The sequence below is a fragment of the Morone saxatilis genome, unplaced genomic scaffold, assembly GCF_004916995.1.
Source record: "Morone saxatilis isolate NCDOM2014 unplaced genomic scaffold, NCSU_SB_2.0 Contig21, whole genome shotgun sequence".
NCBI classification, from domain to species: Eukaryota; Metazoa; Chordata; class Actinopteri; family Moronidae; genus Morone; species Morone saxatilis.
In genome coordinates this window covers 11,318,939-11,330,395 of record NW_023339774.1, presented here as the reverse complement: position 1 = coordinate 11,330,395, position 11,457 = coordinate 11,318,939, and the positions used below count along the sequence as shown (strand labels likewise).

At 39.1% G+C, this 11,457-nt stretch overlaps 2 protein-coding genes across 2 annotated transcripts in view; both read left to right on the top strand.

Moving 5' to 3' along the window:
- atp6v0a2a (ATPase H+ transporting V0 subunit a2a) lies at positions 1–10,535 on the top strand (the record flags this gene model as incomplete). Its single annotated transcript, XM_035667829.1, is given in 20 exon segments — positions 1–149; positions 631–709; positions 880–977; positions 2,230–2,367; positions 2,807–2,904; positions 3,003–3,129; positions 3,998–4,080; positions 4,173–4,266; positions 4,355–4,567; positions 5,673–5,823; positions 5,930–6,069; positions 6,161–6,318; positions 6,419–6,509; positions 6,590–6,708; positions 7,308–7,518; positions 7,596–7,715; positions 7,808–7,924; positions 8,549–8,666; positions 8,813–8,984; positions 9,516–10,535. Coding segments are annotated over 20 exon segments (2,541 nt in total). The 3' UTR covers positions 9,619–10,535.
- osbp2 (oxysterol binding protein 2) overlaps positions 10,101–11,457 on the top strand; it is an 11,476-nt gene continuing 10,119 nt past the window's right edge. The window contains exon 1 of the mRNA XM_035668309.1: positions 10,101–10,122. Coding sequence (XP_035524202.1) covers positions 10,101–10,122 — 22 coding nt within the window. The remainder of the gene's footprint in view (positions 10,123–11,457) is intronic.

Below are 11,457 nucleotides of genomic sequence, written 5' to 3'. Positions count from 1 at the left end.
AGGAGGAGGAGGAGGAGGTCTGTCTGGCAGATATAAAGATGGTGTTTCGGAGTGAGGAGATGTGCTTGGCGCAATTGTTTCTGCAGTCCGGCTCTGAATATGACTGCATAAGTGAGCTCGGTGAGCTGGGGCTGGTCGAGTTCCGAGATGTAAGTAGAGAGGCTGATGATGCACAAACACTCATTTTCTCATCAGCAGTTTAAAAGTCATGGTGCTTATTTGAATGTAGCATGTTTTTTTAAAAAACTAATATGGAACAAATTACCTTTATGGTTGAGGGGGAGGGTGAATGGGGGGAACTTCTCCCTATAAATAGACCTAAATGTTCATGCGCACTTCAGTTTTTTTAAGATGCTAAATCTATCTATCTATCTATCTGTCTGTCTGTCTATATATACATTATGACTGAATGTTCATGTAAAATGGCTGTACACCTACAGTACATCCACACTGGCAGATGGGGATGTAGATACATTAAGTTTTTTAAACAGTATTTAAACTACAATAAACAATAATGAACAATATGTATATCTGAAACTATGTAAAGATGCCATCATGTCCCTTGTCGTTGCTCCTCCACATGCATTGACTGATGCTGCCACCTGACCTACAATGCTCCTCTGGTTTCAGCTCAACCCGAGTGTCAGCTCGTTCCAGCGGCGCTTCGTCAGCGAAATCAAGAGATGTGAGGAGATGGAGAGAATTCTGGGTAAGAGAGCACCTGGGGTGGTTCATCATGTGGGTGTAGCCTGGGCATACACTTGGACAAGTATTGTGTTTTGTAAAATGGGCCCTCAGAGATTTGAGATCTCACAGCTTGCTCCGACACTCCGGCAGTAATTACCTTGAAACAAACTATCAGCATATTTGTGTGGACAGGCTACCTGCTGAGGGAGATTCAAAAGGCTAACATAGCCGTTCCAGAGGAGGATGAGAGTCCACTTGCTCCTCCCCCCAGACAAGTCCTTGAGATCATGGTAAGTGTCATTTCAGCCACATTTTACTATAAAAGTGTCAATTTTTTTCATTTTTCTGTACCATTTACATGAAACACAGAGAAACCTTTTTATAAAATAACATGCTAATATCATATAGGTTTCAGATTGCTACAGCAGTGCAGACATCCATTGACTTCCAGCTTCCTTTAATTCCTCCTTTAAGCAGCTTTATGGTTGGAAAACTCCTTCATTATTCCACTCTGTCAGACTTTATCGTGTTTATATAGTGTATCATCTTGTTGCAGCGCTTCATTGAAGCTTTGTGATGTTTGCACAGAACGAAATATTCAAACTCAAGACTGCATGTTTTTATAGCAGCAAATATTCTAGATTTTGACACATTTGGTATCTTTGGATCTCTGCTACCTCCGCATGAAGGAACCCGGTTTAGTTTTAGGCTGCCTAAACTAGATTTAGCGTCTCCATGTAACCATCCATAATTGAAGATGATGGAGAAAATCAAATTGATCGTTGAGCATTGCTGATGTCACACTTTCACTTTCATCTCAGCACGTAGCCTCAGCATTATTACATCATTTATCATCATGAGGTTTCTGAATCACTGCTACATAATCTGAGTTGCACACATGGTGGAGAACGATTAGAAGCCTGGATGAGTTGTTTAGATGCTACAGTATCCTGGTGATCACAATTCAAGGTTCCAGGTGTCTGAAACTAGGATGTGATGTTTCAATGCAAAACACATAACCAGGATACTCCCCAAAACCTACTTATAACTGCGGCTGTTATGTAACTTTTCATTTATATTTGATATATTTAATATTATTTTGTCATTTAGTTATTTTTTTATCAAACCAATCAATCATTTCTTCTGCCAAGTGCTGCTTTTATTATTTCATATTCTAGATTTACACTTTTAAATGTCCATTTGACCTTTTCGTGTCCGGTTACTGTAACAATTTAAGCCTCCTTATTAGGTTAAAGAAGTATCTTTTTATGGATGGTTGACAAAATACAGTGAACACATCATGAGACATAATGTTCCCAATACTTCAACAGAGATGGGTCATACAGTAGAGGTTACATTCCCATTAGCAATATGTGTCATCTCTTTTTTTTATGTATCATCTCTCAATCAATCTATCTACAGTGATCATATTTTACGTTTTAAAAGTGAGGCCATATTCTGCTGTCGGTCATGTTAACTGAACAAGTCGTCTCATGGCTGAATTCAGTGTTAAGCTGGTGTTCAATGTGCGGTAATGTTCAGGAGCAGCTTCAGAGGCTGGAGATGGAGCTCAGCGAAGTGGCCCGAAACAAGGAGAAGCTGCAGAGGAACCTCCTGGAGCTCACTGAGTACACACACATGCTGAAGATCACGAGGACCTTCATACACAGCCGCTCCAGAGTGAGTGTGTTTCTCTTCAGCTGTTCATTTGTCACACACACACACACTGACCATTTGTCATATATTGCATTTTTTTCCTCCCCCAGTCCCGTTCTGTTTTGCATCTGAGGCAAGATGCTTCCCCTCACCTCGCCAGCAGCATCTTGTTTTCTTGTCACTGATGTGTTTTTGTCTCCCCGGGTGACAGAGGTGGAACTAGTGCTGACTTTAATTAATGACACGGCCACAATGCAGCCGTTACAAGCAGCACCTGACTCATCCAGGCTGCTTAAAAATAAGAATACAGCAAAGGGCAACAATGAGAATATGTGAGACAGGCATTTGTGAGACTAAACATCACATTCCTGCGTGTGAACATCACATCGGCTTTGTGTAGAACCATGTAGGGAGCAGTTAATGTAAGCTGTCATGAATGAAACATGCTCCTTTTTATAATTAGCATGAGGCTCTTGGTCCCCAGTATGAAGAATTCCCCACTATGGATACGGACTCAGTGACAGGATGCACCGGTATGCAAAGACTTGGAGCCAAGCTGGGGTAAGCTGCAATATGTGTCATTCACATCCACACAACAGGATGTCCTAATATCATTAGGAAATCAACCTTAAACCTGATCTGATCGCTCTTGGCTGCAGGTTCGTGTCAGGTCTTATCCAGCGGGTGAAGGTGGAGGCCTTTGAGCGCATGCTGTGGAGAGTGTGTAAAGGCTACACCATCCTCAGCTACGCAGAAGTGGATGAGAAGCTTGCTGATCTGGACACTGTGAGTTAAACTGACAACTTCATGATGGACTGACATCATGTCACACAATATTTTAATCAAAAGGTGATGATTATCCATACAAGGATGAGTTCAAATAGTCTAGTTCTATTTTCTATTTCGGCAAAATGCAAGGATTTGTGAAGCTCTGACACTAACAAATCTCCTCATTCTTCTTATAAGCAAAGAGCAATAGAAAACACGTAGGTAGATGTTTTTAGCCGAGTATCGCTGGTTAAAAAGACAAAGATCACTCGGGCAGATTAGAGCCGTTGCAGCTAATTAACTTTCAATCCGTAATGGCTAAAATGAAAAATTTAGCTGTTCTCTGGTTAATGTGCTCTCTGCAGCTCGTGTTCAGCCAAAGATTGTTTGTGAGTTCCTATAAAAAACACATTACTCTGTGGCACCACTGGATGACTATTTTCATCTAATAACAGTTGCCACTCAAAACTGCACTCTGCGCCTCAGCCAATAAAAGGTTATTAGACCTCTCTGAACTGTAGTTATTTTAGTCTTTAGTTACTAAGTGGATTCAATGCTGGATTTGATGAAGCAGTTCTTAAGAAGCAGATTTGCTGAGTTTATGATGGCTAAAAAAATATATTTAACATTGAATGTTGCTTATATAACAATGAATGTTTAAAGTTCCAAAGAAATAAAGACGTAGAGATAATTTGAAACCAAGTTTTGCGGGGCTTTAAAGTACAACTTTATGAGCAGGATTAAGCTGACATGTCATGTAAAATTATGCTGTCTTCTCGTGTTCCAGCAAGAAGAAAAGCACTGTGGTAGGGATATGTGTAAAAGTCTGTTTTCATCACTTTTTGCTGGGCTTTAAAAATAACTTACCTGATCTGTGTTGTTTCAGGGCGAGATAAGCAAAAGTGTTGTGTTTCTCATATCTTTCTGGGGAGACCAGATTGGACAGAAAGTTCAAAAAATCTGCGATTGGTAAGAACGTCGTCTTCACATTACTTTACCTTTCGATACCTGTTGTACTCTCCTTCATTCTCAGCATACACCTCTGTCTTTGTTGTCCTCAGTTACCACTGCCATATTTATCCGCACCCTGAGAATGATGAGGAGCGGGCAGATGTGTTGGACAGCTTGCGGACACGAATCCAGGACCTGAACAACGTATGACTCATGAATCCTTTTGATTCAGGAACATTTAACATATGCACACATTCTCGGTGAGTTTGTACTAACTGTTGTGTTCGTCCAGGTGCTGCACCGCACTGAGGACTACCTTAGGCAGGTTCTGCAGAAGGCCTCGGAGTCAGCCTTCACCTGGGTTGTGCAGGTGAAAAAGATGAAGGCAATCTACCATATCCTGAACCTCTGCAGCTTCGATGTCACCAACAAGTGTTTGATTGCTGAGGTGTGGTGTCCAGTCAGTGACCTGGCAAACCTGCGTGGAGCGCTGGAAGAAGGCTCAGTGAGTAAAAATAAGTATTAGGGCTGAATCTTTTGGTTCTCATGATTACTGATCAACAAATGCACAGAAAAAAATTGACAGAAAACAGCCTCCAATTTCACACTGTGCTTAATAAACATTTAAATAACACATTACAGTTTTCTGTGCAGTGAAAATGCTCTGACCTGTGGTTAAGCAGCACATGCATGACTACCTGTGATTGGTTAGTTTACCTGCAAATAGTGCACAAGATCCTATTAATTACTTCTAAATCCCTGCATGGTCTGGTTCTGCTTTAAATTTCAGATCTTTTAGCCCCTTATTGTGTACCAAGACCACTCAAATTTGAATACCAAACTTTGTTAAAAGTATCACTTCCAGGCTTCAGATAAATATCATGCTTTTATTGCTTTAGCTCTAACACTGGTACAAACACCCCCTCAGTATCAAAACCCACTCTTTGAAACATTTTTATAATTATTTTGTTTTATTTCTCTGTGTTTGGCCACTTCCTGAAACGGTATTGTCTGTGCGCTTGTGAAGCACCTTGTAACTGGTTCTGAAAGAAATACAGAAATGAAGATTACTTACGTACTTACATTTGATTTGACGCACTAAATCAGCTTCTCTAAACACAAGGCTTCAGTAAGCCAAAAGTAGAAGCCAAAATACTGTTAACTATTTTCATAGCCTTATGGAGAAAAGAGGGTTTCGGGTCTATTATGTTATAGATATTATATTTGGCCTCTTAATTGATTTGCATTGCTTATTAACTGTTAAGTACTCAAATTGTATCACCAAAATGTATTTTTAATTTGTTCCCTACCATCCTGGCAGCAGTCATTTTGGATGACTTCCTGTCCTCTTTTTGCATTATTGGCTGTACAATTTGTTGCTGTAGTTAGCATTTTCTTATTGAGCACACAGAATATGCCAGCAATTCCTTCTGCTTAAAGCTGTATTTGAATGTGACTATTTGACATGAGCCAAGACGTGAACAAAGGGAAAGCCTCAATATGTCTTTTTCTGTGAATGTTTGGGCATTTCAAAAGCACGTTGACAGTGTAATAGAATAATAGTACTGATTTTCATCCATTTTTACATTGTTGTCTTTTATTTTTAACAGAGAAAAGGTGACGCCACCGTGCCATCCTTTGTGAATCGCATCCCCAGTACTGACACTCCACCTACCTTGTTAAGAACCAACAAGTTCACGTCTGGCTTTCAGAGCATTGTGGAGGCTTATGGGGTGGGGGACTATCGCGAGGTAAGCCCAGGTAAGAACTCACACCGTGTCTTGCAAATAATAAGGAGCCTATTTTTTAAGTGCAGCCTTGGAGAGGTGCCTACTAAGTGCATTAAATATATTTCTCTCATTGGCAGCTCCGTACACCATCATCACATTCCCCTTTCTGTTTGCTGTGATGTTTGGCGACCTCGGGCACGGGTTGGTAATGAGTCTCTTTGCCTTGTGGATGGTGCTGACAGAAAAAAAGCAGAAGAAGAAACGATCCAGTAATGAGGTACGAACGAGTGGCTCCCTCTCATCCATAATGCAGAGTCTGATAATTGTAAATTAGTTTTAGCTGATAGCTGTGTCTCTGTTGGTCTCAGATATGGACGATGTTCTTCAATGGACGTTACATTATCCTGATGATGGGGCTTTTCTCTATTTACACCGGGCTGATTTACAACGACTGTTTCTCCAAGTCTCTCAACATATTTGGTTCTGGCTGGAGCGTCAAGGCTATGTTCACAAATCAGCAGTGGACGTGAGTTAGGAATAAATTACACATGCTTTTTGTATGTCAGTGCTAATTAGTGTAACGGATGTTTTTCTAATTGATACATATGTTTTTTTTTACATTGCAGAAACAAAACCCTCCAAACAAATGCTGTGCTCACGTTAGACCCTAATGTCAGTGGTGTCTTCAGTGGACCGTACCCATTTGGTATTGATCCTGTGAGTAAATGCACTCAGACTTTTACAGTCAGAATTGAACTGGATTCATTTCCGCTGAGATGTTTTTAATATTCCATCAGATATGGAACATGGCTGTGAACCGGCTGTCCTTCCTCAACTCCTACAAGATGAAGATGTCAGTTGTTATTGGGGTCATCCACATGAGCTTTGGAGTGGTGCTGAGTGTCTTCAATCACTTGTGAGTGACTCGAGATATAAGTCCACGGCAGTAGTCTTATATCTGTTTTGTTCATGTTGTTATAGCAGGGGGATCCATCAGTGTCAGGCATCAATAGGTGCAATTTAAGTGTTGATGCACAGCTGCTCTCTTTTTTTTGCTGTAAATGACAGTCAAGCATAATAATAGTTCATTTTCACTTGACTTTAAAGGGATTTTTGTAAATAATTAGTATTTTAGGATTTATTTGAAGGAAACTCCTTTGAAAATCAATGAGCGGGTACTTGTACACTATTTTCAGTATATTAAGTATCAAATTATATAGTTATTTCCAAGAAACTTTCCAGGAAATGAAAAAGAAATTAAAAAGAAACCTGTAAAAAGCTGTTCTGCTTTAGAGGCTAATCATAAATGTCACTAATGAAACTGTGGGACAATGCTATACCATGTGATACTCAGCCTGGGGTCTCGTGCCTGTGCAAATATCACACCTAGAACTTCTATTCATGTGTTATTGCTCATAAACTATGCATATTGTTTTGATGAGAATTTAGGGGTCAATGAATAAAATCACAACCTTATTACTTTCTTTATTCCCATACTTTGTTCTCTCCCTTCAGGCACTTCCGACAGAAATTTAATGTCTATCTGCTATTTCTTCCTGAGCTGCTCTTCCTGCTCTGTCTCTTTGGCTACCTGGTCTTCATGATTTTCTACAAGTGGTTGGCATACGGTGTACGAGACTCCAGCCAGGCTCCCAGCATCCTCATTCACTTTATTAACATGTTCGTTATGCAGGGGAAGGATATCACTCCTCTCTACCCGGGGCAGGTAGGGCCTCATCTGAGACATTATAAGCTCTGGATGTATTTTGATCCTCGTTAACATTCGTTATCTTGATTCCACAGACTGGGCTGCAGATTTTCTTAGTTGTGATAGCTATGCTGTCCGTTCCAGTGCTGCTGTTAGGAAAACCTCTTTACTTGTATTGGCTGTACCGCGGAGGGAAAGGCCTGCGCAGACGCAGAGTATGTGTGATCAAATATATTTAAAAAAATCTAAGTAGTTTTCGGTTTATCTGTCAATGCTTGTGAAAATCAATAGTGTTGTGTCACCTCAGGGTTATGAGAGAGTGAGGCGTGTAAGTGAGGATGACAATTCCACAACACCGTCCTATGAAGAGGATGAAGAGGAGGGACTTGATGAAATGCCCAGCAGAGAAGCTCTTCCCAAAGAGGTCAGAGATCCACCAGTATCTCACCTTTTTATGTTAAATGCTTTATTTTCAAGCTAAATGACTTTACATTTCACACCAACTGTCTGTGTGTGTGGTCCAGTGTATGCTTATGGAAATTATCCTCTTTGCCTGAAATTGTCTTGTGAACGGTATTTCAGACATTTGAAGATACAAACGTTTTTCAACATGTACTGAATTGTGGATGTAATCATTGTCTTGTTGCATCAGTGTCTTGCTTCAACCTGTTGCTCTTCATGGTTTGTGCTCTGTCTTGTATGTGCTGATTTTGTTTTCATTTCAGTGTCTTAATGTCTAACGTTTGTATTTGTTAACCTGTCACATCACTGGTTTGAGATCATGTTGCCAAAGGAGTGCAATTGAAAGTTAGACAACTAGCCAACACTGGCTCATTTGGAGACATAATGATTAATATGTGCTGCAAAGAAATAAATGAAAGAGGGTAGGGTCACAGAAAATAATCAGTTGTGGAGATAATTTATTATTATGTGAACACCAGCACTTTGGGTTGTAAATTCTACAGGAATAACATATGCTGTATTAACTTCATCTCGATATGTATGAATTAAATGTGATATCTTCTATATTATTTGAACTCTTTTGTAGTTTGACTTCGCAGACGTGCTCCTGTACCAGGCCATTCACACCATAGAGTACTGCCTGGGCTGCATCTCCAACACTGCATCATACCTGCGTCTCTGGGCGCTCAGCTTGGCTCATGCCCGTAAGTGCAGTCACAATAAGTAGTTCGCCTTGAGCTGTCTGTCTCTATTGACTTCTATACTCTGCATTTCTAAATTACACATTAGCTAAGTTTTGTGTCATTGTATGTTGTGCATCTTTATGTGTTTTGTTTTAATTGGTTTTTAGAGCTTTCAGAGGTGTTGTGGACCATGGTGATGCGCCTGGGTCTGAGGATCACTACGAGAGTTGGGGTGGTGTTTTTGGTCCCCGTGTTCGGCCTCTTCGCCATGCTCACCGTGTCCATCCTGCTAGTCATGGAAGGCTTATCAGCGTTCCTCCATGCTCTCCGACTTCACTGGTGGGTCTCATTGTACTGTGATATATGAGACTAGACATCGTATTGTAATTGTAATTATTGCTATTAGCTGATTATTTTCCTAATTAACTGATTAATCATTTGGTCTAAAAGATGTCAGTAAAGATGATGTATTAAAATTCAAGACCGTCAATTTATTAGTAGAGAAGAAAAAGAAAACCAGCAAATATTCATATCTGACAGGCTGGGAGAAGAGGATGTGGGGCATTGTTGCTTTAAAAAATAACTAAAACGATTGATAGTTTACTTTTGATCGACTTATCGTTTCAGCCCTAATCATAATCATGTTTTCCTACTCTGAACAGCAGCAGTTAAATTAAGTTAAAAAAGAACTGAATAGACCAAATGTTGTTTTTAAGTGTTGAATGAGAGCTTCAATAACGAATCTTTAAAATATAGTAAGAAGATTATTGAGACTGAGACACTGAGTTCATTGTCTGCATTCACAGCCGTCCTCATTGTTTGTTCTGACTTCATTAAAGTGCTCTTGATTGGTTGAACGTTTGATTTCAGGGTGGAGTTTCAGAACAAATTCTACCACGGGACCGGCATCAAGTTTTTGCCCTTCGACTTCTCCCTCCTGCCCTCCGTTTTCGAACAAGACGGCTTGCTTTAAACAATATGGACCCTGAAGGTATCGCGTACGAGCAGAGGCAGACTTTATAATTGGGAAGGATGCTGGAAGTTGGAACAATGCACACTGTGATAACGACAACAAACCTTCAAGACAATGGATTGAAACTCACTCTTGTAGCAACGTTTTTCACCACGACGATTTTTAAAATGTTATCGGCTGTGCTGACTGCCTTACTACTGTACCCAGCAAACCTCTGAGTATACAGAGGCTCAAAATTCTTCTCGTTCTCTCCATGAGTTAATTTTTTTGGTGAAATATCGCAGTACTTGTCACACCAGTTGGGTGAATTGAAACATTTAATTTGCATTGTGCTGTCTAAACTGGATTTGTATTATTTACAACATGGTATTTAAAATAAACCGTTATTCAGTGCAATGTAAAGTTCAAATATGTCACCATGATATTTACTGAAGACCACGTCAAGCATCCTGATGTAGTGCCATAGAGATTTATTTCGGATGATGACGTTGGTGATGCCGTCAGGTTTTTAAAAACTGCTCCTCCGTAAAAAAAAAAACCTGTAGGCATCAAAATCTGAATAAAGAATAAAAACATTACAACCCTTTTTGTGAGGCATATTGTCACAAAGCACTTTGCAGAAATGATTGTACCATGAAACGTTTTCACTGACGACTGTGATGATGCCAAATGAAAATAATCTTCAACTGTTAGCTGTTTGCTTATTTACTTATTAATGCATTTATTTAAACGTAACCTCCCCTGTAATCGATAGAAAAATATAAAAATACTCCAGAAAAAGTCAAGAAGCCTTAGGTCTTTCTTTGATGATACTGCTTGTTGCATTTGTTTAATGATAATTAATCATGGTATTTATTTAAATTATTGTCTGTACAAGAGTCTAATATTTTACCATTTTGATGTGTTGAATAAAGGATTTCAAGAAATGCAAGCAAATACAGTGTTTGTGTGATTTTATTAGCTCCCTTATCACTCTTAACTTACAGGCTCTGTAAGAATATAAATTGTTTAATAAATTATATCCTGAGCCGTTACACTGACAACAAGGGCCAGTTTGAAGAGACCGGTGTCAAATTTGAAATATCCTAAATAATGTCTTAATTCAAGGTGTGGCCTCTTTAAGTTTTAATTATTAATTTTGAGCATAAAGTGTCACACTCATGTATGATCTGTTATATTCTCTCAATGACCCAATTATCTGTATGAATTTTCATTTGGCAACAAGAAGTTACCTACAATCACCTACGCTCATTCCATTATTGTGTGTGTGCCTATATCTGGTATATTAACCTAAAATAACATTGATCATTTAATTCTCAAAGTTGTATTAATAATTAGTACATTATAATCCATATTTTTGATCTAACATCAATAATGTGCACACTGAAGCTGTCACAGTATGCATGGTAAAAGAGGAAAGATGCCCTCTGGTGGCGTTAACCTCGCAGTGCAACTGAATATGTACTGTATCATTAAAGCCACTAAATAAGAATTATATTCTGATTTCATCCAAAAACTAAAGACTTTAATCTAAAATGTTGTCTCAAATCTCATAATCTCTGGATATAATTTCTTAATAAAGACTTCTATGAAAATTCTTGACTTTTTTTTACTCATTCTCAGAGCTCTAACTTTCATCTCTGAACTGTTTTATCAGAAATAAATCTCATAATTCCTACTTTTCTCAAACACGTGAAGGTTTTCAGAAAAATTAAACCTTTTGTTTTGCCATATCTTGATATTGAAATTAATACTTTTCTCCTCCCCTAACAGACTTTTTTGTGCAATTATGCAGAAAATCGCAGTAAAAGCCATATGTGCGACACACACACACACACA